Genomic DNA, 23,902 nt, shown 5'->3' on the forward strand with positions numbered 1-23,902 from the left:
TTTCTTGGAGCGCGCTCGATCTTTTCTGCCATGCTGTCTTGAACTCCCTACATCTCTGCCTGGTGGACTCACATGCTATGTTGCCCCTTAACGTAGCTGCTCCCTCAAAATCTTTACGTGTCAGCATAAATGTTGTTTCTTCAGAAAGGCCTCCTCTGACCACACTTTCTAAATGAAGTTCTTCTGCTTTTTGCTTTGCAAAAATGGTTCACTCTTTTCCTACCGTACTAATTTCAACCTACAATTTAAAACTGTGTTTATTTTTTTATTGTCTACTTCTCTCACTAAAGGGTAAGAACCATATGGCCAGAAAATATGTCCAGCACACAGTAGGACAAGAGTAATTTGAATAAATTAATAAATAAATGACTTATCTATTATGTCTTAATGCATATTAATTACTCCTTTAGTGAATGTAGATCACATTCCCTACACATTCTCAGGTTCCATTACCTACGATTCCATTGTCAATCATTGTGCCAAAGCTTCTGCTATAGAAAGTCAGAAGTAGGAAGAGAACTTCTTTATGTGCTGTTTCTCTAGACATTGATGCCTCAATTAAAGAGGTAAATGGTTGGCTAAATTCATTTAATGTTGCAATGCAACAATGCAGTCCAAGAGGCCATTTCATCTAGTATCCAACAAATACATTATTACATGACAATAAACCTTCTTTCCTTATCTCCATTCTTTAGATTTATTTTCAATCCCTTTGAAAATGGTTACTTCCTTCTACCCTTATAACGTCCTACTTAAATCTGAACCTACAGCTCACTTAAATATAAATTATGGAACCAGGAATGTTAACATGGCATGAGGTGTTCTCCAATTTAATGCATAACCTTCTAAAGTCAAGCATTCAAATCCTTTCCCCCTAATTGCAGATTTCAGCTGGGCAGAAACTAGACTTGATTGCCACATGCTTGTGCAATTAGAGGGGTAGTTATCCTTTCTCCTGGGTCATCAAAGACTACCTGTCTCAAAACAAAATAAACCAGTAAATTAAGTTAGACAACACTTTAAACATAATCCTTACCAATGTCACAACTGATTTATTAAATTAAAATGTCTTAAGTCAACTAAAAATAAAATTCTGATAGGCCACACTGCACAATATGGGGCTGCCAGAGCCACATTATCTTGCCTAGAATGCCCTTACCTCCCTGACCTGCCTATGAAAATCTTACTCCAACTCCAACCTCCTTGTCAAAAGTTCTCTGGGCAGAATTAACCCTTCACTTCTGCCCCAGGTTTCTCCCATTGCATAGAACACCAAACGCAGGCTAGGCTGTTAACCAAGTGGACTTGAATATCTCCTGTGCATAGTAAAAACTCCATATGGAATATGAGAATAATTACAAATAACTTCACATAATTATACAGCTACAGGCTGCTGACAAGCTGAAGTCTGCTTAGAACAGAAAAGAGAGAGGTGGAGTTGTTTTGGGCGCCACTGTCTTCTCCGAGGACCACAGTCCCATCAGAGTCACAAAGCACATGTATTCCCAATCAACCCATACTTCTTTCCTCTAATTAACATAGCTTTTACTGTCCAAGCTCCCTAGGGCTTCATTGGTGGTTAGGTGATACTGATGCTGCTGCCTTCCCGAAAATAAAAGAGATAAGGACCGCCCACTTCCTGACATATTAACACTGTGCTCTGTGAGCCCTTTGGGAGACATTTGGCAGAGTAAATGTTGGTTTATCCCCCCATCTTCTGGATATAGCCATGTTCAATTTTTAAAAAGATTCTTCATATGTTTTGTGTTGCTCAGCGATAACAAGTCTAGATTTCTTTTTTGAGAAGGATTTCTTATTAACCATTGTATATGCCTAGTTGTAAGCATATGAAAAAGCACTCTTTCTGACTCATGAAAGAACCAATGGGCCAGTTGTCTAAAAGCATCAAAACGGGAATTCCTTTGTATAGCATGATGTAAATAATAGAGGGATGGACTGTGTGAACATTGTCAAACAAAAGTTTGCCCTTGGACTCATAATCAAGACATTTTACCTACCCACAAAGTAACTGAGTCACAAAAATGCCTTGTATCCACTGAATATGTTCTTAAAATGCTTAACATGCCTTATTGATATCTTACATTTGTAGGTAGCCACGATCAGGATATCATTTATATTAAATGAAGGAGTAAGAGCCATTGAGCATTTGGCATGTAGACACTGTTATATACTCTAAATATATTATCTCATTTAGTCTACACAATAACGCTGTAAGAGAGCTATTATTATCTCCATTTTGCAGTGTAGGAAACTATGACTTTCTATGACTAGGCTGGTAAGTGGAAGAGCTAACAAAAAATCTTCATTTTTTCCAAACCACAACAATGAGAAAGAGAGCATACCTTTTAAGATATTTCACAGATGTGTAGGAATTCACCAATTCAAGAAATATATTTACTTAATGATAGGTGTTTTCAGGAAAAGCCAGAAAATACAAAGTTACAACCGCTCTAGAACAAGAACCAAATAGAAACGATGGGATAAGAAATATTTTTACAGGATTTACAACCTTAAAGATAGTCAATCCGTGAATCCAAATTAGACCAAGGAACATCATGAAACCATCGTTCAGGTTTTTCCTACCATGCTAAGACATTCTGCTAATGACACAGGTTATTTTTAAAGGCTTGATAAACTTAGGGTAGTAATATTATTATTTACTTTTGTTGGAAACTGCTCTTCCCTAACTCCAGCGACTGCTATGAAGGGGACTGTCAATCACGGCAGCCCTCCTTTCTGGCCGCACAACTGGGCTTGTGAACTGCTGAACTAACTACGGTACCCCACACCTCTGGCCACAGTGCCTGATCCAGAACTGGGCACAACTCATCTGGAGTTCTTCCTTGGAATTTTTCTAGATAGTGGAGAGTGCTCTCTCTACTAGGTTGTGAGAATGTGAGTCATGGCTCTGACCAATGACCATGGGGCCACCCTTGGAGGAATAACCTGACTTGGAAACTAGACTCAACCACAGAGGAGAGTGGTGGCAGGAAGATGAGAGGCGGAGAGAGTGAGAGCATGAGAATAAGAGAGAGAGAAAGAGAGAGGGGGAGAAGAAGAGGAAGGAGGAGGAATTGGAGGAAGAAAGAGGACATTTAGAAAGTAAGTGAGAGACAGGCATGGACACACCTGACTAGCCCCCACAGACTGCAGTTCGAATTTCTGTATTCAGGCAATCCACATGCAAGTGCCATCCCTGCCCTTCTGTGGTTTGACTGTCTAAACAATGCCTTTCCTTTTACTTAAGGTATTTGGAATGTTTTTTGTTTGTTGGTTTGTTTGTTTTTATTACTTACAATGATAAGTTATGCAGGAAAGCATGTTCATTACTTCATAAGCTAAATTCTTATTCCCATATCTATGTCAAATACAATGATGTAACAAGTCAAATCAGCAAATATATCTGGAGACCGGAAGGGTGGAAAGGCACTGTGGCTCAGTGACAATGAGAGCTACATCAGAAATGAAGACGCAAAACACCTCATTGGGAAATAAAGACTAAAATGCAAATACCAAAATAGTTATGGTATAAGATTAAAATAGACACATCATTAGGCATCATCATGGTATAAAACTGACTAAACAAAATATGCAGGGTATTTGTTGGGAGGGAACAATCAGGTTGGGATACAGATACCCATTTTAGGTATTTGTAGTGCTATGTGAAGTTCTACTCAGATCAACACAGACTGTACCAGAAGTTAAAACCCTTAACTGACCACATCCCATTTCCTATCAACGTCTGAGGACTTGAAGCATTCCTAAAATACCCTTCCATTTACCTACACAAAATATGATACAAGACTTACACTAGGGCAAGGCTGGCTCCATGAGTGGTATTTGTGCACTTTTAGTAGAAGGACTCTGTACTTGCTGTCTTGAAATTGTTTAATAATTTTTTAACAAGGGGCCCCACATTTTCATTTTGCACTGTTTCCTGGAAATTGTGTCACTGGTCCTACGCTAGGGAAAGGGACAAAGTTTTTCTACAAATGAGCCAGACCAATGGTCTTGCTTATCAAAGCAGCCCATTTGCCAGGAGGTGTAATAAAATTCAGAAGTTCAAGAGCAAAGAGCCCTGGCTCACCTGCCACACATTCCTTCTTAGCCTTTTGTGAAAGCAAATGATTTTCAACGATGAGAAGTCTGCAGTGAAGAACACTTGTAATCTGCCAATTCACAACACTGCCACCAAGGGGTGAGCAAATCACCAAAGGTTGCGTCAAAAAGCAAAATCACCAAGGGTTGAGTCAAAAAAGCCACAGTATAGTCCTAGGACATGACAAGCACAGGATGGAGTATAAAAGCAGCATCTGGTTGATTTTATGAGCTACCCAGTGAAGAAAAGCTAGTTTTGGTCATGTTAAATGCATAAAATATCATGGAACAGTGGTTTCGTATCAAAGTGTTACCTAGAGACACAATTCTGCCTCACGGAGCACAGGCTGGATGAGACTGAGTGCCACTGGGGAGTTGTGCAACTGACTTAGTCAGGCTCATCAACTCCCCTGAGAGGGCATCTCCCCAGCCCATGTACAGATGTACAGAGTAAAGGCAAACTATAATAAAAGTGTCCACCCACCTTCTTGTCCCAGGACCTGCAGAGGAACTGCCGTAGGAACACGCCAGCCTTCTGCCGTGATTTACTTACTTCCCCGATGTGCTATCAGAACAGCTCCTCCAAAACTACGCTTCCCCTGTTCTGCCTTGCTGACGCCTAGCTCTCCTCACTGCCACCCTCATTTAGGGACTCCAGCCCCAGCCACCATGCGAATGACCGTACATGGTGAAATACTCAGTTGTCAAGGGAACCTGAGTGGTTCCCATGGCTGAGCACCTAACTCTTGACTTCTGTTCAGGTGGTGGGATCGAGCCCCGTGTTGGGTCCATGTTCAGTGTGGAGTTTGCTTGTCCTTCTCCCTCTGCTCCTCCCCCTGCTCTCTCTCTCTCTCAAATAAATAAACAAATAAAAATCTTAAAAAAGAAGAGAAAGAAATATTCATCTGTCAGATTTGTACATTTGTGTGACGGAGCTGTCAGCCCTTTTCTGGGGGAGTAAGTTGAGATTAGAGATGAAAGAAGGTCCGTGGGGACCAGTGAGGGACATGAAGGGACATTGTAAGTGATGTGTTGAAGTCAAAAAAAGGTTTCTCTTTACCATTTTCCAAACTGACAGCCCTTGCTTGGTAAAAAAAGAAATTTTAAAAAGATTATATATAGCTAAGTTTGAAGGACATGAATGACAATTTACATGTGCTTATATTTCAGTAATTATCGTCCTATTTCACCTGCATAGTCTTTTGACTAAAACTGCATATTTTAGGTTAACCCGTAATGATGCACTTTGAAGTAGAATGCTGTCATGATCTTTAGAGTGAATACTTGCAGTATTTTCCCTTCCGTTCCGACCACTCTCTGTTTCCATCTACTATTCGCCGAGGTACAACTTCTTCCATGAAAACAGCATGGAGTCTAAGCAATTAGCTACATGAGTTAGCACTCATAGCACAGTCTATGTGCCCCACAGATGCCGGCAATTAATTTCAACTGGTTTAAGGATGTATCCTATCTACTTACACATGAAAACCAGGTGGATAATCACGGTTTTGTACGTAAGGAAGACAATAAGCAGAAACCGTGGAATTTTGTGGTATGACGAACAAAGTCCCTTAGGATGTAAATGTTCTAAAGATCTAAAGCAAAGTCATTGTTAGTGCAAGGATGTTGGAAAGTTTACTAACTGGTTTGGTTTTAGCGTTTGGTTTACAGTGCTGATTGTGTTTCGTTTTCATTTTCCCAGTAGACCCAGCTATTTGGGGCTGCTGTCCTGGAAGGGCTAGCTTTCCTCCTGAATTAATATTTAATATGCCTCCATGGAATTTCATAATCAGTGACAAAGACTTCATATACTTAAGAGAAAAAAATTTCCCTTCATTCCTGAAAAAATTTACTTTAGGAAATGTGGTGTAATTCTACAAGAATCCTGTAAGATCTTTTAAAAAATATTGATCATCTGTTTCTTGGTGACAACTGCCAGAAACTTTAATACAAATGGTGAAATTTGGATAATATCTCATGAATTGAGCAAAAGCAAGACAAAATAAAAACGATTCATCTTACCTTTATATAGTCTTTGCTATTGGTCTTTTGAGGTGAGTGGGTTTATCATCTCAGCAGGGTTGTTCCACTACACTTACATGATCTCCTTTTTTGTGGTTTCCTCATCACACAAGTTGTTTTACCAGACGGTGGTCCTGGCAAACCATTTTCCCAGCTATTCTCTGTAGCATCATAGCCTCTGTGTCAACCCTTCTTATTCAAACTCCAAATTTTGTCAGTTCTCAGCACCCTGTTAGACTTGATATCCCAGGTTGAGGGCCATCTAATTTTTCTTTCAGGCTATAAAAGTTGGCAACCCCAGTGGCGTCACACCTAATAAAATACCAGTTTTAAAATGCCATTGTGCAAATGAAAAAACCTACCTTTCTTGTAGAATGAGTTTGTTCTCTTTCTTCCAAAAGTCTTTAAAGTCAGAGCTGAATTCATGCCAGATACTGAAGAAAACATTTGGGGACACCTCCTTCTCTCCAATTTTTGGTTTCATGAAGAAATAGGCTGTAGTCTCCAAAAAGCTGTCAAAGCACACACACACGAGCACAAAAGCTATGATTACTTTCCAATATGGGATATTCTTTCTCCATCCAAATGGTGATTTCATTCATATACAGTTATTATTACTAAGAAGCCTCAAACTCTTCAAGCATCAACAGTAGTCGCTTATGGTTTCATGTTAGAGTTTTGGATATGGATAGTAGCAGCTGGTAAGAATCCTCTATATACTGATAACTATCCTTGGTCCAATTCCATTTTCAAAGTTAATCACTAAGTGCCTGACATATTTCAGAAATAAACCTGCAGTCAAATTGGGGCATATTGTAAGTAGTGGGTCTATACAATTTTCTACACTAAAGAAATGAAATATCAGCCATTTGTCCCCAAACTGCTATGTATTCTATATATACTTTTTATATTGTTCACATACAGTTTGGCTTCCTACATTGCTGAGGAAAAAAAGAAAAAAGCGAGTCCCAGGAAAAGGTGACAAAGTCTCTCATCAGATCATGGCAATATTATTGAGTGGATACCAATATGGCAGCCAGCACTGGGACAGTAGGCTGATGGGGTCAGTCTGTAGAGGTGCTGTGCCATACTACACAACCACACGAAGCTCAGAAGTTTCAGAAGGCCTCGTTGACAAAGAACATACAACCGGTAAATGGTAGCTTTATGACTCAGCAAAAGTCTTCCATTCCCATAAAAAATGCCCTGAAAAGGACCTAGGCCAATAAAACTGGTAATGTCATAGTGAGGACACCTGGGCAGCTGGTCAGCGTACGGCCAGAGTTGCTGCAAAAAGGAGTGACATTCCAATAACCTTTGCCCCCCCTTCCCTTTCTTTCCCACCCTGGCAGGGGCCGGTACTTTCACTGCTCTACAAAGCACAAGTGTGATTTACTATGAAGCAAACATTTCTAAGGCAACTTGATTTTACCATATTGCATTGTTTGATTAAAAATATGTGTTCACACATACATACACTAACACACATCTGTGTATGTATTCAGTTTGTCATCTAGCTCATTTCAAATCTTTACCCTGAAAAATATATGAAAAATATCTCATTGATATGATCATTAATAAAATGAGATATGTAGGGTGAATACACTTAGAAGGTAAAGGAGACTGAGTATCACACACAAAATAAAGAATTCACAGCCACCCTGACTATGACCAACAGGCTAGGCTGTTTAAAAACTAGCCTCACGGTAGTCTCTAAGCAGTAAGGGGACACCAGCTTTTGGATTCTGGGGAGAGATGACAGCATGTATTTGACCAAATGTGTAGCTCCCAGGAGTTATGTGTTTCTTCCTAGTTAGCCTAGTAGGAAAAATGACACAGTAAAGCCAGTCAATCCTGAGAGAGAGAGTCAGCTGTTAAGTGGATAAAGTGTGTGAGAATCTGGCTGCCCTGAGCTATCATAACGACATCAGAATGCGTCCGCCGAATGTGTTGATGGGGTGAGGACTGCCAGGACAGTAGATGGCAGGGAGCATGAATAGTCTAAGACATATCTGGGTCATACTTTATTAAAACCTAAAGTATACACATACTTCCCTCCTGAGAAAACCGGTCATTCTCCTTATAAGCCCAAAGACAATTTATGACCTGTATGGCAGAAATTAGGTCTCAAATCCTTGACCATCCATTTATCCTTTTCCATCATTTCTTGGTATTTGTTCTTCATAAATTGATCACTACAGACCAAGCCAGTTTGTTTGGGCAGACACATCTAAGTAGTAATAGTTGGTCCATCTGTTTAGCTACTGAAAACATTTTGAAAGTTCTATCATGAGGCAGCATGGTTAAAAGGAGAGAATATAGGACTAAGAATCATAAACAATTGAATTCCAAAAAACTAATTTCCAAAGTGTTTGTTAAATGTTTTAACACAAAACAAATTTATTTGTATTGCATATTATTTCCCATTATATAATGTATACTCTATATTAAGAAATATGAATATATATTTACTAAAAATTTCCTCTAAACTGTAACTAAGTCAATTGAGTCTGATTTATTAAAAAACATTCATGTGATCATGTTCCCTGTAGACATTTTTGAATTATTGGCATGCATAGAGGTTTCTGATACTGGTAGTAATTATTCTAATGATTGAATAATTTCCCCTTGGCTTTGCCATAAATTGCCTACATAACTTTAAGAAGGCAGCAACTTTTGAGTTTCAGTTTTGAGCTTTTCAGTTTCTTCATCTATAAAGTGGTAGATATGTTTGCTTTTCAAAGTTATCATGAAGATTCAATGAAAAATACTTGCATGTTATAAACTAAAATAACAATATATGTATTAACTTTTTAAGAAGCAAGCATTTTTCACTAAAAAATGCTCTTCGTGCAAAACTTAACGAATTTGTGAGACATATTAGTATCCTACAACTGAACTGAAGTCAATGTGTGAAATTGCTGAATGGCATGATTCTCAACAAAGACAATTTATATATGTAGCGGTTTCTTTGGAAGTGGCCATGGTGAAAGAATGTGTCTCCTAAGTATGATACAGGGAATAAAGAACTGTCTGAGGATCACAAATGCTGTCCCAACTGTATTCAACCGCCCCACTCCCTAGAGTAAAGCATATGCAGTTTTCAAAAATAACCAAATAAATGATAGGCAATAATTTCTACAAGTTATCAAAGTACCTTGTATGCCAGAGGCATTTTTGGTTATATAATCCTGTCCAGTATTAGGTGGCATTCTGCTAATTCAAACTCATATGACATGAAAGATACCCATTTGGATGGGGGGGGGTGGAAGGGATGGATTCCATTCTTTCTGAATTATCCCCTTTTTTCCTACATATGAATCCAGGAGGGTCCCATCCACCAAACAGCAACACAGGAACACAGAAGAGGGCAAGCATTTCATCTGGGACCTTCCTCACTACTGGCGGTTCTGTGAGACTCTCTTGAAATGACCGTGACCCACTAGGAGCCAGTAGTGAAAAGAACTGTAGTTACAACACAAACAAAACACAGCAATCACAGTGAGAGACAACTGCAGAGGTCACCAAATCATCAAGACCCATCATCAGGATTCTTAGGTAGACCTTTCTGGAAAAGACCAGCACTACACTTCTTTTACTGCAAACACGAAATAGTACAGCACCCACTCCACGACACAGTCAAGGCAGCCACAGGTTCTAAACAGAGGGCTCCAGCAGAAGTGTTCTGAAATTTCTCTGAATCCCCACATAAAAACAGAGAGAACAACTGAGATATTAAAAATCAAGGCTAATAGAAACATATCTGCAAACACACTGTCCCCAATGTGACCACAAACCTCAAAATGCAACCAGGGGAGACAAACTATTGACAATACAAAACCCAAGTAGTAACATTGTCTGCACAGGGGAGGCAGGAGAAAGTAACAGGGGGACTTGCCCCCAAACAGAAGAACCGCTGTATCACAAACAGGCACTCCTGAAAATTATTGAAGGGACATCTGAGAAGTGCAGCCGAAACTGGAAGGGGTTGTATACACTCTAATGCAGGGAAGAGGAGGAAAGACCTACAGTAATTTCTGAAAGGGCTGGAACAGTCTGAATATATGAAGTCTTAGTACTACCCGAGACAAACCGGCTCCTACGGCAGAGCTCTGCACTGGTAGGAAATGCTAGATTCAACTGTGGAGCATAAACACAAGGACAAAGGCAACAGAAAATGCAGATATATTAGAGGGGAACATTTGCAGGCAGAATGAGGTCATTTTTGGTTTTTTCCTTTTTTACCATTGCGCGCAAGCAACAAAAGAGAAAGCTCTGCAGCAGGAAAGCTACAAACAGACTGAAATTGAACATGTAAAGCATCAGACTACGTGGGAGCAGAGAAAGCAGTGCTTAGAAAGTTAGAGCTTCAAAGTACCTATAAGTAGAAAAATAAAGGTATAAATTGAATAATGCAGGCATCCATCTCAAGACACTAAAGAGGACCGAGCGGAACTTGACTACACCGAAGAACGGGAGTAATACAGAGAACACAAAACAGAGAAATGGAAAACAAGCCTTACAGAAAACCAGCAGCGTCATCAACTGCCTTACTGGAAAGTTTAATAAAACTGATGACCCTACCATGGCTGATACAGAGAAAAAGAGGAAATACAAACGACCAATACCACAGACGAAAGCAGGGGTATCACGATAGACCACACAGGCCTCAAAAGTATATTATGAGACATTATCAACAATTTTATGCCAAGATGTATTTAAAAAATTGGAAGTAATTTCAGTTACCTCAATAACTGAAACTTATTTCAATAAATAAGAAATTATTTTTTATATAAACATAATCAAAACACCCCTTTGCAAATACTTGTGGTCCACATTGTTTTACAGGTGCATTTAGAAACATTTAATGAAGACATAATGCCAATTTAACACTAGCTCTTTCAGAAAACAGAGTGTGAGAACACATTCTCAACTCATTTTATGAGGCCAACATTGATTACTCTGATGTTGATACCAAAAAATAAAAACATGAAAGAAAAATAGAAAGGTTTATAGACAAATATCCCTTGTGAACGTAAGTAGAAAATCCTTGCTAAAATACTAACAAATTGATGCAGCAATTTCAAAAATGGATCCTATATCACATGCAAGTGGAGTATATGCCAAGACAAAGTTGTTTCAGCATCCGAAACGCAGTCAGTGTAACCTGTCACATGAGCAGAGTAAAGAAGAAAAGCCATATGATTATTTCAATAAATGCAGAAAAAAAATTTGAAAAAAATTCAACACGAATTCAGTATAAAAAGGAAAAATTCTTTGTAAGATAGGAATAGAAGTAAACTTACACAATTAGATAAATGACATCTGTGAAAAGCCTATAGCTAACATCATACTCAAAATTACGCATGACATATGATTCCCTTTATGTGAAGTCCAAGTACATACAAAATTAATCTATGTTGATAGAAATCAAAATGATGATCGTCTCTCTTCAGAGAGGTGTGGGGTAAACAGATTGAGGCAACAGAGCTGTTTTGAATCATGTCTGAATGGTCGTTACTCATTGAACTTGTGTTATTGTATAAATTATGCCTCAATTCACAAAGAATGAAAGAAAGTAAGAAAAACAAAAAAGAGAGGCAGAAGGAGAATGAGAAAGAAGGAACTGGAAGGAGACGGTGATTCAGTCCTATGTTTAACAGTTATTAAAAGAAAAGGAAACCAGGGATAAAATAATGGTTCTACAGACCAATGAGAACATGCCAGAAACAGGCCTATAAACAGAGGAAAACTGTTGGCTAATATTTTAAGACAAGCTAAAAGAAATTAATAAAATGATAGAGGCTCTAATAAACACAATTCAAAGTAGAAAAACTCATAAATGAGGTGATAGAATTTAGTAAAGAACCATGAAATTTAAAATATTTCACACATGAAGTCTGAACTGGAAACTCACAAGAGTTATTAAGAACAGTGTATCATTTATTAATACAAATAGAAGACAAAATAAAAGAAAAAACTTTAAATCAAAGAGAAATGAAGAAAGTAAAGAGAAAGTTACAAATATAGAAGATAGGACATTCCCACAGGTGTGTTATAAAAGCCCCTACAAAAGATAACCAAAGCAAAGAAAGAGGACACATATTTAAAAGTATGATTCAGGAACATCTGCTTTGAAATAAATAAAAATAATTGAAGCTATGAATTCAAAGGGCCTGCCAATAATCAACCCTGAGACATATTCTAATTAAACTATTGTATTTAAAAAATAAGAAAAATTCTTTGGTTATCATGCAAAAAAACCAAGTTCCTTACAAAGGAAAAAAAAATAACCCTTACTATCATAATATATTTAGACAATATCCTATGTCAGAAGACAGTAGAATACCGTATTTAAGATACTAAAGACGGAAAGAAAGAGTGAACCAAATATTTTACATCTAACCAAAATGACTTTAGAATATAAAGGGCACAGGAGAGCAGTTTTCAGTATGAACAAATTGAAGAAATATTGTTCTGATGTCCAGTTATCAAAGAATCTACTAGAAAATGAGATTCAGAAAGTCAAGACGACAGAAGAGACGCGAAGGGTTAGCAGCTCAGGTTTCTCAACATGGGAAAGGACACCGGATGTCGGATCTCACAGTTAAGAACTCTGCCCCGAATTTGAACTGGAGGTGGTGGTATGAAGTAACAATGTTCTTTAATTCTAGCTCTCTCTACTAACAAGTCTAGTCACAGTACTAATTCAATAGCAGTAAAAGTAGAACCCAGGTTTGGGGTCTCCAGAGACCATTCGAATTAATGCACCCAGTGCTGCTTGAAGAGACAGCTCAATCCAGGACAGGGGAAAAGAATGTACAAAATGAACCTGGAACGTCCTATCCAAGAAGAGAGTAAGGAAGGTCCCGTCAAAAATAACTCAGAAGTGAACTTAAAGATGGAACATTTTGTATCAGTAAGAATAATAACCGCAGGGGCGCCTGGGTGGCACAGCGGTTAAGCGTCTGCCTTCGGCTCAGGGCGTGATCCCGGCGTTCCGGGATCGAGCCCCACATCAGGCTCCTCCGCTATGAGCCTGCTTCTTCCTCTCCCACTCCCCCTGCTTGTGTTCCCTCTCTCGCTGGCTGTCTCTATCTCTGTTGAATAAATAAATAAAATCTTTAAAAAAAAAGAATAATAACAGCAAAGGACTGAGATACCTAAAAATACGTTTACTTCAATGAGCTCATCATAATGCTTAAAACATTAAAAAATATATTTACTTAATGTTGGAAGATGCTAGATAACGACCTCATTATTTTGAAAACTCGAAAACCAAGGAAAAAAGAACATTCATTTCCTATATGAGCCATTACACTGAATAGATCAATGCCAAGTGAGGAAATGTTTTTCTTTTATAACTGAGAAAAATGACAAAACTGTCACCATTTTACAATTCCTTATAAATTAATGCATCTAGACACTGTCAAAGACTGGTAATATCACCAAAAAAGACAACCAAATATGATATATTTCCATTTGGTGGAACATACCACAATTACAAAATAATTCTGCCAAAATAGTCACACCTGAACCTGACTAAGCATCTAGAGCTATTTACTATCTGCAAGAAATATAGGACACAGGATCATGTTTACCTGCATTCATATGATAAAATCAGGAAAATCCAGACTTTGGAGAAACAGCATAGGACCGCTATGAACTAAATGTTTGTGTCCAAAAATTTCTATGCTGAAGAGCTAATCCTCAATGTAATGGTATTTGGAGATGGGACCTTTTTGGAGATAATTAGGTTTAGATGAGGTATTGAGAGTATAGCTCCCATGATGAGATTATTGCTCTTTGGAGAAGAAGAAGAAAGGGGAGCTACTCCAGCCCCGGTCTCTGCTTTGTGAGAACACTGCCAGGCGACAGCTGTGCGCGAGCCAGGAAGAGGACCCTCACAGACACCAAATCGGCGGACACCTCGATCTTGGATTTCCCAGCCTCCAGAACTGTGAGAATCAATGTTTATTGTTTAAGCTGCCCAACGTGGTGAAGCACTGCACATTCTTTACCTCTGCATATGTCTTAACTTTTCCGTAATGAAGACTTTTCTTTTAAAGACTTTTTAAAAAATTTATTTGAAAGACAGCACAAGCAGGGGGAGTGACAGGCAGAGGCAGAGGGAGAAGCAGACTCCCCGCTGAGCAGGGAGCCTGATGCAGAACTCAGTCCCAGGACCCCGGGATCATGACCTGAGCCAAAGGCAGATGCTTCACCGACTGAGCCACCCAGGCGTCCCTGAAGAATTTTTTTTTAATTACAAATGCACACACACAAGGCTAATACAGAGAAGTAACGGCTGCAAGCATCTTTTAAAATGGCATTTTAGAAATATTTTTAAAAGGCTAGAGCATTGCTTGAAAGACCTCTACTGGACATTGTTTTTGACTATGACTTATGTTCCACAGATAATCAAAACAGACAGCTTTAATTTCCTTATTTGAAAGGGGGCCATACCACAAAATGAGAATTATATCCTTTTAAACTCCTCATCTGTTTCTAAGGCAGTTCTCTTTCTGGGACTGTGTGCATAAAGAATGACTCAAAACTTGGTTTTTATTACAACCAAAAGAGGTGCTAGTAATTACCCTAAAATAGCATTTTCTTGCCACAGGTTATGATCTATATGGAGAAGCAAATGGAATATTTAAAACTAATTTATTGTCTGTCCTTGCCGTCAGTTATTTCCCATCTATGAACAGGATTTACCCCTCGTCAAGCACTACATAAAACCCTGCCTTTAAGCCCAACAGTTCTGGCAGGACCTACTCTCTTCCAGTCCTAGAAAAGGGCACTATTGCTTCAACTGAATTCATCAGTGAGTAGGTAGTAACTAGGTGCCAGACACCACAAATGGCAAAGATAGTCAAGAAGAATTCAACCTCGATTCAATGACTTCCTTGAAGAACATCTCAATCAGGTTAACAAACGAGTCAAGGTATTGGACAAAGCAATTAGCCGTGCTATGCCTCAGGTCTGCAGGCTCCCAGACATTTACTGGTGCTCTCAGAATCAGATCAGTCTCTGAACAGCTGCTCTATTATCAAATATATGCTTCAAAGGGTAAACTCTTCTGAGATAATGTTTAGAAAATGTTCAGATATTTATTCTTCAACGACCTGAAAGCATGTCTAGACAACACAAGAGGACTTTCGGGTATGTGGCTGGGTGCTCCAGAAGTAATCCTGGCTGTAGAAAAAAGGATATATCCACAAGAGCAATCCAGGATGAGTAACCTAAAGATGGGATGATTTTCAGGCTGCCCAGGTGGCTCAGTCGGTTAAGCGTCTGACTCTTGATTTTGACTCAGGTCATGGTCTCAGTGTCATGAGACTGAGCCCCTTATAGGGCTCCATGCTGGGCGTGGAGCCTGCTTAAGATTCTCTCTCTCTATCCCTCTGCTCCTCCCGTCCCCTCCCATGATGCAGGCATGTGCTCTCTCCCTAAAAAATAAAAAAAAAGAAAAAAGAAAAAGGGTTGATTTTCAGAGTCATAGCATCTTTACTTACTGATGTCAGAGACTTCCCACCCCGGTTAACATAACTGTACCACAGCATTTTCCCCACTGGCTTCTTGCTCCCATCAATCTGGACTCACAGGCGATTTCCGCATTTCCTCATCTGCCTGTAATGCTCTTCACCCCAAATCCACATGGCTGCCTCTCACCTCTTTGAGATCTTTGCTCAGTCCTTACCTCCTCAAGTGAAATCATACATGAAAAGCCAAAGAAAGAGGGCAACACTGGGCTTCTCTAATATTGCTGCTTTGTCTCTAAGGCACTCACTGCCCTCAGAAATAGGAGATAATTGGTCCACTTGTCTATTGTTGGTCCTCCCTCTCTAGAATTTGTCCTCTATGAGGGATTTTTGTCGTTTATGTTCATTGCTTTATCCCTAGCATCTGAACAGCATCTCGCACATAGGAGTTGTGTAGTAAGTATTTGCTTAAAGAATGATTCTCTGCTCGATGACTGGTGTAGACAGCTCTGGGGAAAAAATTCTGCTTTTTAGAAACTTAATAGTAGAAAAAAACTGTTAGGCATCTTATAGCCTGATATTAAAAAACAAGGGTTTTGAATTGGAAGGACCAAGATTTAGTTCTGCCCCCACCCAAAGTGGCTCTTTGCTGACTTAATTAACTTCTCTAAGCTCCGTCACCTCATTTGTAATATGAGAAGGGCAGTGCCTCCTGCCTGATCAGATCCTTGTGAAAGTTAATGGGATCACGTGGGCAACAGGGTTCGTGCAGTTGCCAGGTCCGTAGATCGGTCAGTGACGGCTCCCTTATCGCTGGCCACCGCTGCTTCTGCGGCCTTCCGGTACGTTCACAGACTACGAAAAGGCCCAGCACCTGCTCCTTGTACAGGGACGTTAAGGAGAATGATTCCTTTCTTTCCTATAACCTCACATGATGATGAGACGACACAGGACCAGTTTATACACTAAAACTATCGTTATGTCAGTGTCCCAGGACAAAGGGCCAGTGCCCAGGGGGGTGACCACGTTACACACTCTTCCCTATTCATCTGTGCAGTTTATCTCACTCGGCCTAGGAGAAAGTTTGCAGTACTGCCTGCCAAGAGAATTCCTTTCACTTCGTTTACATAGAGAGAAAAGCACCCTTTCCCCCTGGCACCACGTGAGAGATGAACAGTAAGGGGTTTCATCCTTTACATTTGAGTCTATTTCATGTCTATTTCATGTCTATTTCATGCTTCATACCCCACACCATATATTTCATGTATATGCACACACACACACACACACGCATGCATGCATGCATGCAGGCCTGCATCTTCCTGGCCCCTAGTGAACAGACATATCACAGTCCCCAGCTAAGCAAAGAGGTCTGCTGAAAGTAATAAACCCATTTAATTCAACTTGCCCTTCTTCCTACTACAAATACAGCTGGAGTTATCAGCAAAGCTAATACCACAGCTCACATCTGAGTTGTTGTTCTTATGTTCTGTTGCGTCTCCTAGCTCTGTGCAGACAGGAACAGGTCATTTATTAATTTCCTCTCTCTCTAATGCTAATGCCAAAAAAGCTCTGGGACCAAAGTCCTCCCTCCCTGGCTCAATGGCCAACGTGGCAGTTCAGGCTATTTTGAGACACCGCTCTGTTTGTGCTCGTGGGTGGAAGCGAAGGGTCTGATGAGGTCGTTTCTTAGGCGCACTCTACGACTGGAGGGGCCCTTCGGTGACTCAGCAGTTCAGTCCTGGCCCCATCTGAGTGGGCCTGGGGGCCCTTCCCCTCAGCGGCCTCTGTGACCACAGCTGCTTCCTTCTCTTAATACCAATGTCCTTTTGGAGAACAGCAAAAAGCTCACATGCTAAGTGACAGTTTATACACAGAATGAGAATGGCACATTTATGACTTAATTTAGTTCCTATAGGCAGAATCAAGAACATAAAGCATCTCACTATTAAATACGAGGCCAAGAGAGCATACCAGCTTAAATGAACTGCCAAGGATCATCATCATAAATCTTCTCTTGCTTTTGCCTTTTATTGTGCAATTTTGGATTTTGTAACATTATTCTCCAGAACAAACTAAAATCTCAAGAGAAAGATCTATTTTCAGTTAAAACCTTCCACAAGTAACTGCAGTTTTTGGAATCCAAATCATCCTCTTCACTTCCACCTCCTTCCTCCACCCCCATAGGAACTTACATGAAGTGTAACAAATTTTATTACCCCAATAAGGAAGAATAAATCCCCTTCGTTCATCATTAAATGGCCTTTGAGGGTCTTCCATCCCTTCTAAAAAGCACAAAGAATACTCTCATGCCAATGATTTTGCTCCAGGCAATGGAAACTCAGAGGAATTCAGAATGGTAAGAGGACAAACTGGTATTTCTTTTCTCTTAAAATGAAGAACTGTGGTATTTCCACCTTCAGGGTAATTGTGTTCTCAAAGCAGCCAACTGCTCTTAGAAAAAAGGTAATTCAACACAAGAACAAGTATCAGCTCATACAAAACATGGAAGAGAAGCTTAAAAATACAAGTGACACATTTTCAGGCACTGATGGGCTCTGAGAGGACAATCTAAGTCCCAAAGTCACACTGATCCCCAAGATCAAGCTACGAGTAAGTCCCTAAAACTAGGAACCAGACAGTAACTATGGTCAACAATATGAAGCCGGTTCTTTTGCTCTCATCTCCTGCAGCTTCTATATACACTCCAGAGTTGTTCCTAAATTCCTCTCTATTATTACGATGTCCTGAATTCTCTTTCAGGATAGCCTCACTTTACTAATTTACATAATTTTTCACCACTCTAATTTTTTTTCTCTATATATCATTGCATTTTCATTTTTAAAGGTGGGGGACTTTCACCACCTCTCAATCAAGACTAAGCTCTTTACCAGCGTGGTTTTTATCCTACAACTATTTCCTTTAGGAAGATATCAACTCCATTATTTCCTATTTCCAGTATTTAATATCTCTCTTCTTATTATCATCAACCTTTTCTCCTGATCCTAAAAGCACATACAGATTTTCCATTAAAAAATACTCCTCTCAGGCATGCAGACTCATTGAGAGACACCATAATTTATGTATAGTTGCTTTATAATTTAATGCTTCTGTGTCCTCATTCATTTTGAAATCTGGTTTCATAGGCTGGACTTCCTTTTTTTTTTTTTTCTCCCAGCATTTCCCAATAAAAACCTATGACTTTTAACAATTTTCATCCTCATGTCCTTAAATAATGGGATCATTACTATCTTGCTTACTTGAATTCAAAAATAAGAAGTTATTAACAGAGCTTCTCTTTTATTCCTTACAGTGACCTATGCAAATGGAATAACATATATTATTTCCATTTTCTCTTCATGAATCTAAATTATGGAAGCTTTGGTCACCTATTTCATCAACTTATTGTGGATTAATTTTAGATTTATAAAAGTTGGAAAGATAATATACAGAGTCCACAAAAGCCTTCAACCAACCTCTTCTAATATTAACTTCCTATGCAATCACAATACATTTGTTAAAGCTAAGAAATTAACATCAGTACCATGAAAGTGAGAGGAATTCTCTTGGCAGGAGCTCCTGCAAAGTTTCTTCTGAGTGAAGGGAGATAAACTGCATAGATGAATAGGGAGGAATGGGTAAGAGTGGTCACCCCACTCTGGCATTAGCTCCTGTCCTTACAATACTGGCATACTGACATCAGTTTTAATTTATATAAAAGTCCTGTGTTGTCTCATAATTATTTGTGGTTAAAAAAAAAAAAAGAGGGACAGGAATTGAACTCATACAAAGCATGTCCTCTGACCATATTGGAATCAAATTAGAAGTCAATAACAGTATTAGGGAAAACTTTAGATCATTTCTAAATAATTCATAAAGAGCATGTTTCAAGAGAAATTAGAATATGTTTTGAACTGAAATGGCAACGTATCAAAATTTGTGGGATGCAGTTAAAACAGAACTTAGATGAAAATTTATGCATCATATGTTCATATTAGAAAAGAAGAAATTTCTAAGATAGGTGACATAAGATTTCACTTTTCAAAACTAGAGTAGAAAGTGCAATTTAAACCTCAAGCAAGCAAAATAAAAGAAATAATAAAAATTAGAGCAGAGATAAATGAAATTGAAAACAAGAAAACAATACAGAAAATAAACAAATCCAAAAGGTTCTTTTTTCCCCCTTGCTTCTTTTTCAAAAATCAATGAAATTAATTAACCTCTAGCCAGACTAAGGAAAAAAGAGAAAAGACACAAATTAGTTATATAAAAACAATAAAAGAAGAGTTATCACTACCAATCCTATGGACATTTAAAGAAATATTATGAACAATTCTATGCCCATAAATTTGATAACTTAGATAAAATGGATCAATTATTTGAAAGACACAAATTACCAAAATCTTATAAGGAGAAACAGATAATCTAAAGGCACACTTATCTACTAAAGAAATTAAATCGATATTCAATAGCCTTCTAAAAAAGGAACCAGGCCTGGGTAGTTTCACTGGTAAATTCTATTAAAGCTTTAAAGGAAAAAAAAATGATAGCAATTCTCTGCAATCTCTTCCCAAAAGGAGAACTAATTCCTAACTCATTCTATGAAGCCAGCATTACTCTAAAATCAAAACAAGATACAGATATTATAAGAAACAAATACTATAAGCCAATATATCTCTTGAACACAAATGCAAAATCCTTAATACAATATTATCAAATAGAATTCAACATGAATAAAAAGACTTGTACCCCATGACCAGGTGAGATATTTTCCAGTTATGCAAGGTGAGTTCAAGACTCAAAGTGAATCACGAAGTCTATCACATCAACAAGCTAAAAAAAATTATATGATATCAATTGATGTAGAGAAATCATTTGACAAATATCTAACACTATTCATAATAAAAACCTTAGCAAACCAGAAATAGAGAACTTCCTCAAATTTATAAGGAACATCTACAAAAAACTCTACAACTAACATCATGCTTAATATGAAAACACTGAATGCCTTCCTAAGATGGAGAATAAAGCAAGCGTATCCTCTCTATCACTCGTATTTAACATTGTAATGGAAGTCCTAACTAATGCAATAAGACAAGAAAAAGAAATGAAATGTATACACATCGGGAAGGAAGACATAAAACTATCTTTATTTGGGGCACCTGGGTGGTTCAGTCAGTTAAGCATCTGCCTTTGGCTCAGGTCATGATTCCAGGGTCCTGGGATTGGGCCCCACATCAGGCTCCCTGGCTCAGTGGGGAGTCTGCTTTTCCCTCTCCCTCTGCCTGTTGCTCTCCCTGCTTGTGCCCTTTCTTTCTCTGTCAAATACATTTAAAAAAATCCTTTTAAAAATTATCTTTATTTGCAGATGAATATGTCTATGCAGCAAATGCCAATGAATTTACAAAATAACTCCACGAAATTAATAAACACGTATAGCAAGTTTGAAGGATATAGGTCAATATATAAAACTCAATTGCTTTCCTATTGTTTCCATTGCTACCAGCACTGAACAGTTAAACTTTGAGAGAAGGAAAAATATATATATATATATACACATATATGTATATATAATTTACTATAGAACTAAAAATGGAATACAAAGGTATAACATTAAATACACACATACAATCTGTATGAGAAAAACTACAAAACCATGATGAAAGAAATCAAAGAAGATCCAAATAAATGGAGAGATATTCTATGCACATGGATAGGAAGAGTCAATATTGTAGAGGTGCCAGTTCTTCCTAATTTGATCTGATTCATGCAACCCCAATCAAAATCCTAACAAGTTAATTTGCAAATTTTAGCTAACTGATTCTCAAGTTTATATGGATAGGCAAAAGAACTGGAATCAGCAGCACAAACACTGTAGACAAAAAAAAAAAAAAGTTGAAGACCTCATACTACCCAATTTCAGGACTTACTACAAAACTACCATAACCAAGACAGCCTTGTGCCAGCCAAAGAGTAGGAACATACATCAGGGAAATAGAACACAACATCCAGAAACAGACTCACACAAATAGAGTTGACTGATTTTTGACAAAGAAACAAAGTCAACTCAGTAGAGGAAATCTAGTCTTTTCAACAGATAGTGCTGGAACAACTGGATATCTATATACCAAAAAGCTCAAAAAACAAAAAACCTTAGCATAGATGTCACATCTTATACACACACACAAACACACAAAAGACCTAAAACAATTGATCAACAACTTGTGGAATGATGGTAAGTTAAATAATTTGAAGATTGTATGTTACTTTGGAAAGAGGTAACAATACTAAATAAATTCATTTGTTAATTTAAAGGTAATCATGAGAAGTAAGAGAAATAAAATGTATTGTTTGTATAGCTCCCATGACTATACATTTTTCAGATCTCCCAGATTTCCAATTGCAGAAAATGAAAACGACCAAGGGCCCTCAGAGGCGTACTCTGAAGGCAATCACTCCACTTGCAGAGAGATCCATCAGGAGCTCCCAGCTAGTGAGCGACATGATAGAGATACTGATGCAGGTGCAATCCTAGGGGGCAAACGACTCCTCCAAAGGGCAACTTTGGCTCAAGAACTTCCTACTGGCTTTGCCAGAACTTTCTTGTAACTGCACTGCAGCCTAAGACTTTTCTGATCCATGTTTCCTTCCTTCCCTCTCCTCCATGGGGGCTGGATCTGCATCTGGGTCTAACAGCTGTGCCAGCTTTCTCTGGCTCCCTTCCTAGTTTTTCCAATAAATCCAGTCTTAGCACCTGTTTCTTGGAGAACCTGAAATAACATTAAGTACGGCTACAAGTGGCCTGAGAAAACAAGCAGTGAGGTGGGGTTCTAGGATAGGCTCCCTCACCACGCCACTATCCTGAGCGGTATGTGGGGCACAGACTGATCCCAATACAGTGAAGGCCATGAACCGTAAAGCTATCACCACCGTTAGCCTAAGAAAATGTCCTGGTCTGGGAATGCCCTCACAGGAGTGATGAATTGGGCTATTGATTATATGGTGAGAACAATGCCACACAGACAGTAGAGTTGGCTGACTACTGCTAAGTTGGATAGACACCCTGCAGAGGGCTAAGGAGAGAGCCAGGACATCAATAAGCTGTTAAAGACTACTAGAGGGCCTCCTGGTAGCTTGGATAGAGGCAGCTATCTCCTGCGATGAAATGATAGGCATTGCTGAGCAACAAGAAGAAGATTCAAGAAGTAGAGTTGCAGAGCTCCAGAGATATTTCAATGCTCAGAGAAAAGTAGGTCTGCTAAACTAAAGTCAGAGCCCTGGCTGGGAAAACCTGCATCCTGAAACAAGGGATGGAGACGTCTGATGGTCACCCTTACACATTCCTGAAACTCTTCCAAGTTTGAAGAGGTAGCCCACTCTTTCCTAGTAAATCCCCTGTGTTAGAAGACACTACAGGAAGTAAAAATGGTGCCCTCCGAAGCTGCCCTAGCTCTTCTCTTGGCTGCTAGAATAAAAACTAAGGTGACATCCCAGCATAACCCAGCTAGGGATGTGCTAGACCTGAGAAGAGAAAAAGAGAATAGATACCCAAGGAGATGTAAGAATTAGCATTCATGTGGCAGTCAGGGAGTGGCTCTTACAGGCCTAGAGTAAGTGATGGCCAATGCAGAGAGAAGCAGACATGGTGAGTTGCCCTGGCAAAAGGCAGAGGAAAACATAAAAGGCTGAGAATAGTAACCACGCCCACATATATTACATGAATCTAGAAAACTGAGCACAGGATTTTTCCACCGGAGGACAAGGTACTAGTAACAGGAGCAGCAGCATCACTGAAGAGTGCAGATGGGCCTTTTCTCTTGCAGGTCAGGAAAGACAGAAGGAGAGAGGGTCACAGCTCAAACTCTTTAAAATCCACCGAGATAACAGACCCCTGAAGTAACAGGGGCCAAATGGTGAGGCTCAATGGCCAGAAGCCTGGGGACTGTAATTACCATAGTAACAGGCAAAGCACGGGGCAGATATGGAAGCCTGACCTGCCCAGAGAGCAGAGATGGTTAATAGCTGATGGCTCCCTTACAAGAAAAACAAGGGCACTGAGCAGACACCCATAGCTTCATCATGGCCACCTCCACTAGTACGGGGCTCACAGGGCCAGGTAATAATAGAACCCGGTCAAAGCATAAAGCTCATCACACACTTGCCCCGAGCACACGATTGGGATGACTATACCAGAGCAGCAGGAATCACCTGTAAATTGGGGTTTCTCGTCCATAAGGACATAGAAAAGTTGAGAGTAAATTGCAGAAGTGCCGTAA

General features: G+C 39.1%; 1 protein-coding gene across 1 annotated transcript in view; it reads right to left on the bottom strand.

The window, feature by feature from the left end:
- Window positions 1-23,902, bottom strand: part of FMN2 (formin 2) — a 376,980-nt gene that overhangs the window by 24,705 nt on the left and 328,373 nt on the right. The window contains 1 exon segment of the mRNA XM_034667639.1: window positions 6,504-6,653. Coding sequence (XP_034523530.1) covers window positions 6,504-6,653 — 150 coding nt within the window.

The sequence above is a fragment of the Ailuropoda melanoleuca genome, chromosome 8 (assembly GCF_002007445.2).
Source record: "Ailuropoda melanoleuca isolate Jingjing chromosome 8, ASM200744v2, whole genome shotgun sequence".
Lineage (NCBI taxonomy): Eukaryota > Metazoa > Chordata > Mammalia > Carnivora > Ursidae > Ailuropoda > Ailuropoda melanoleuca.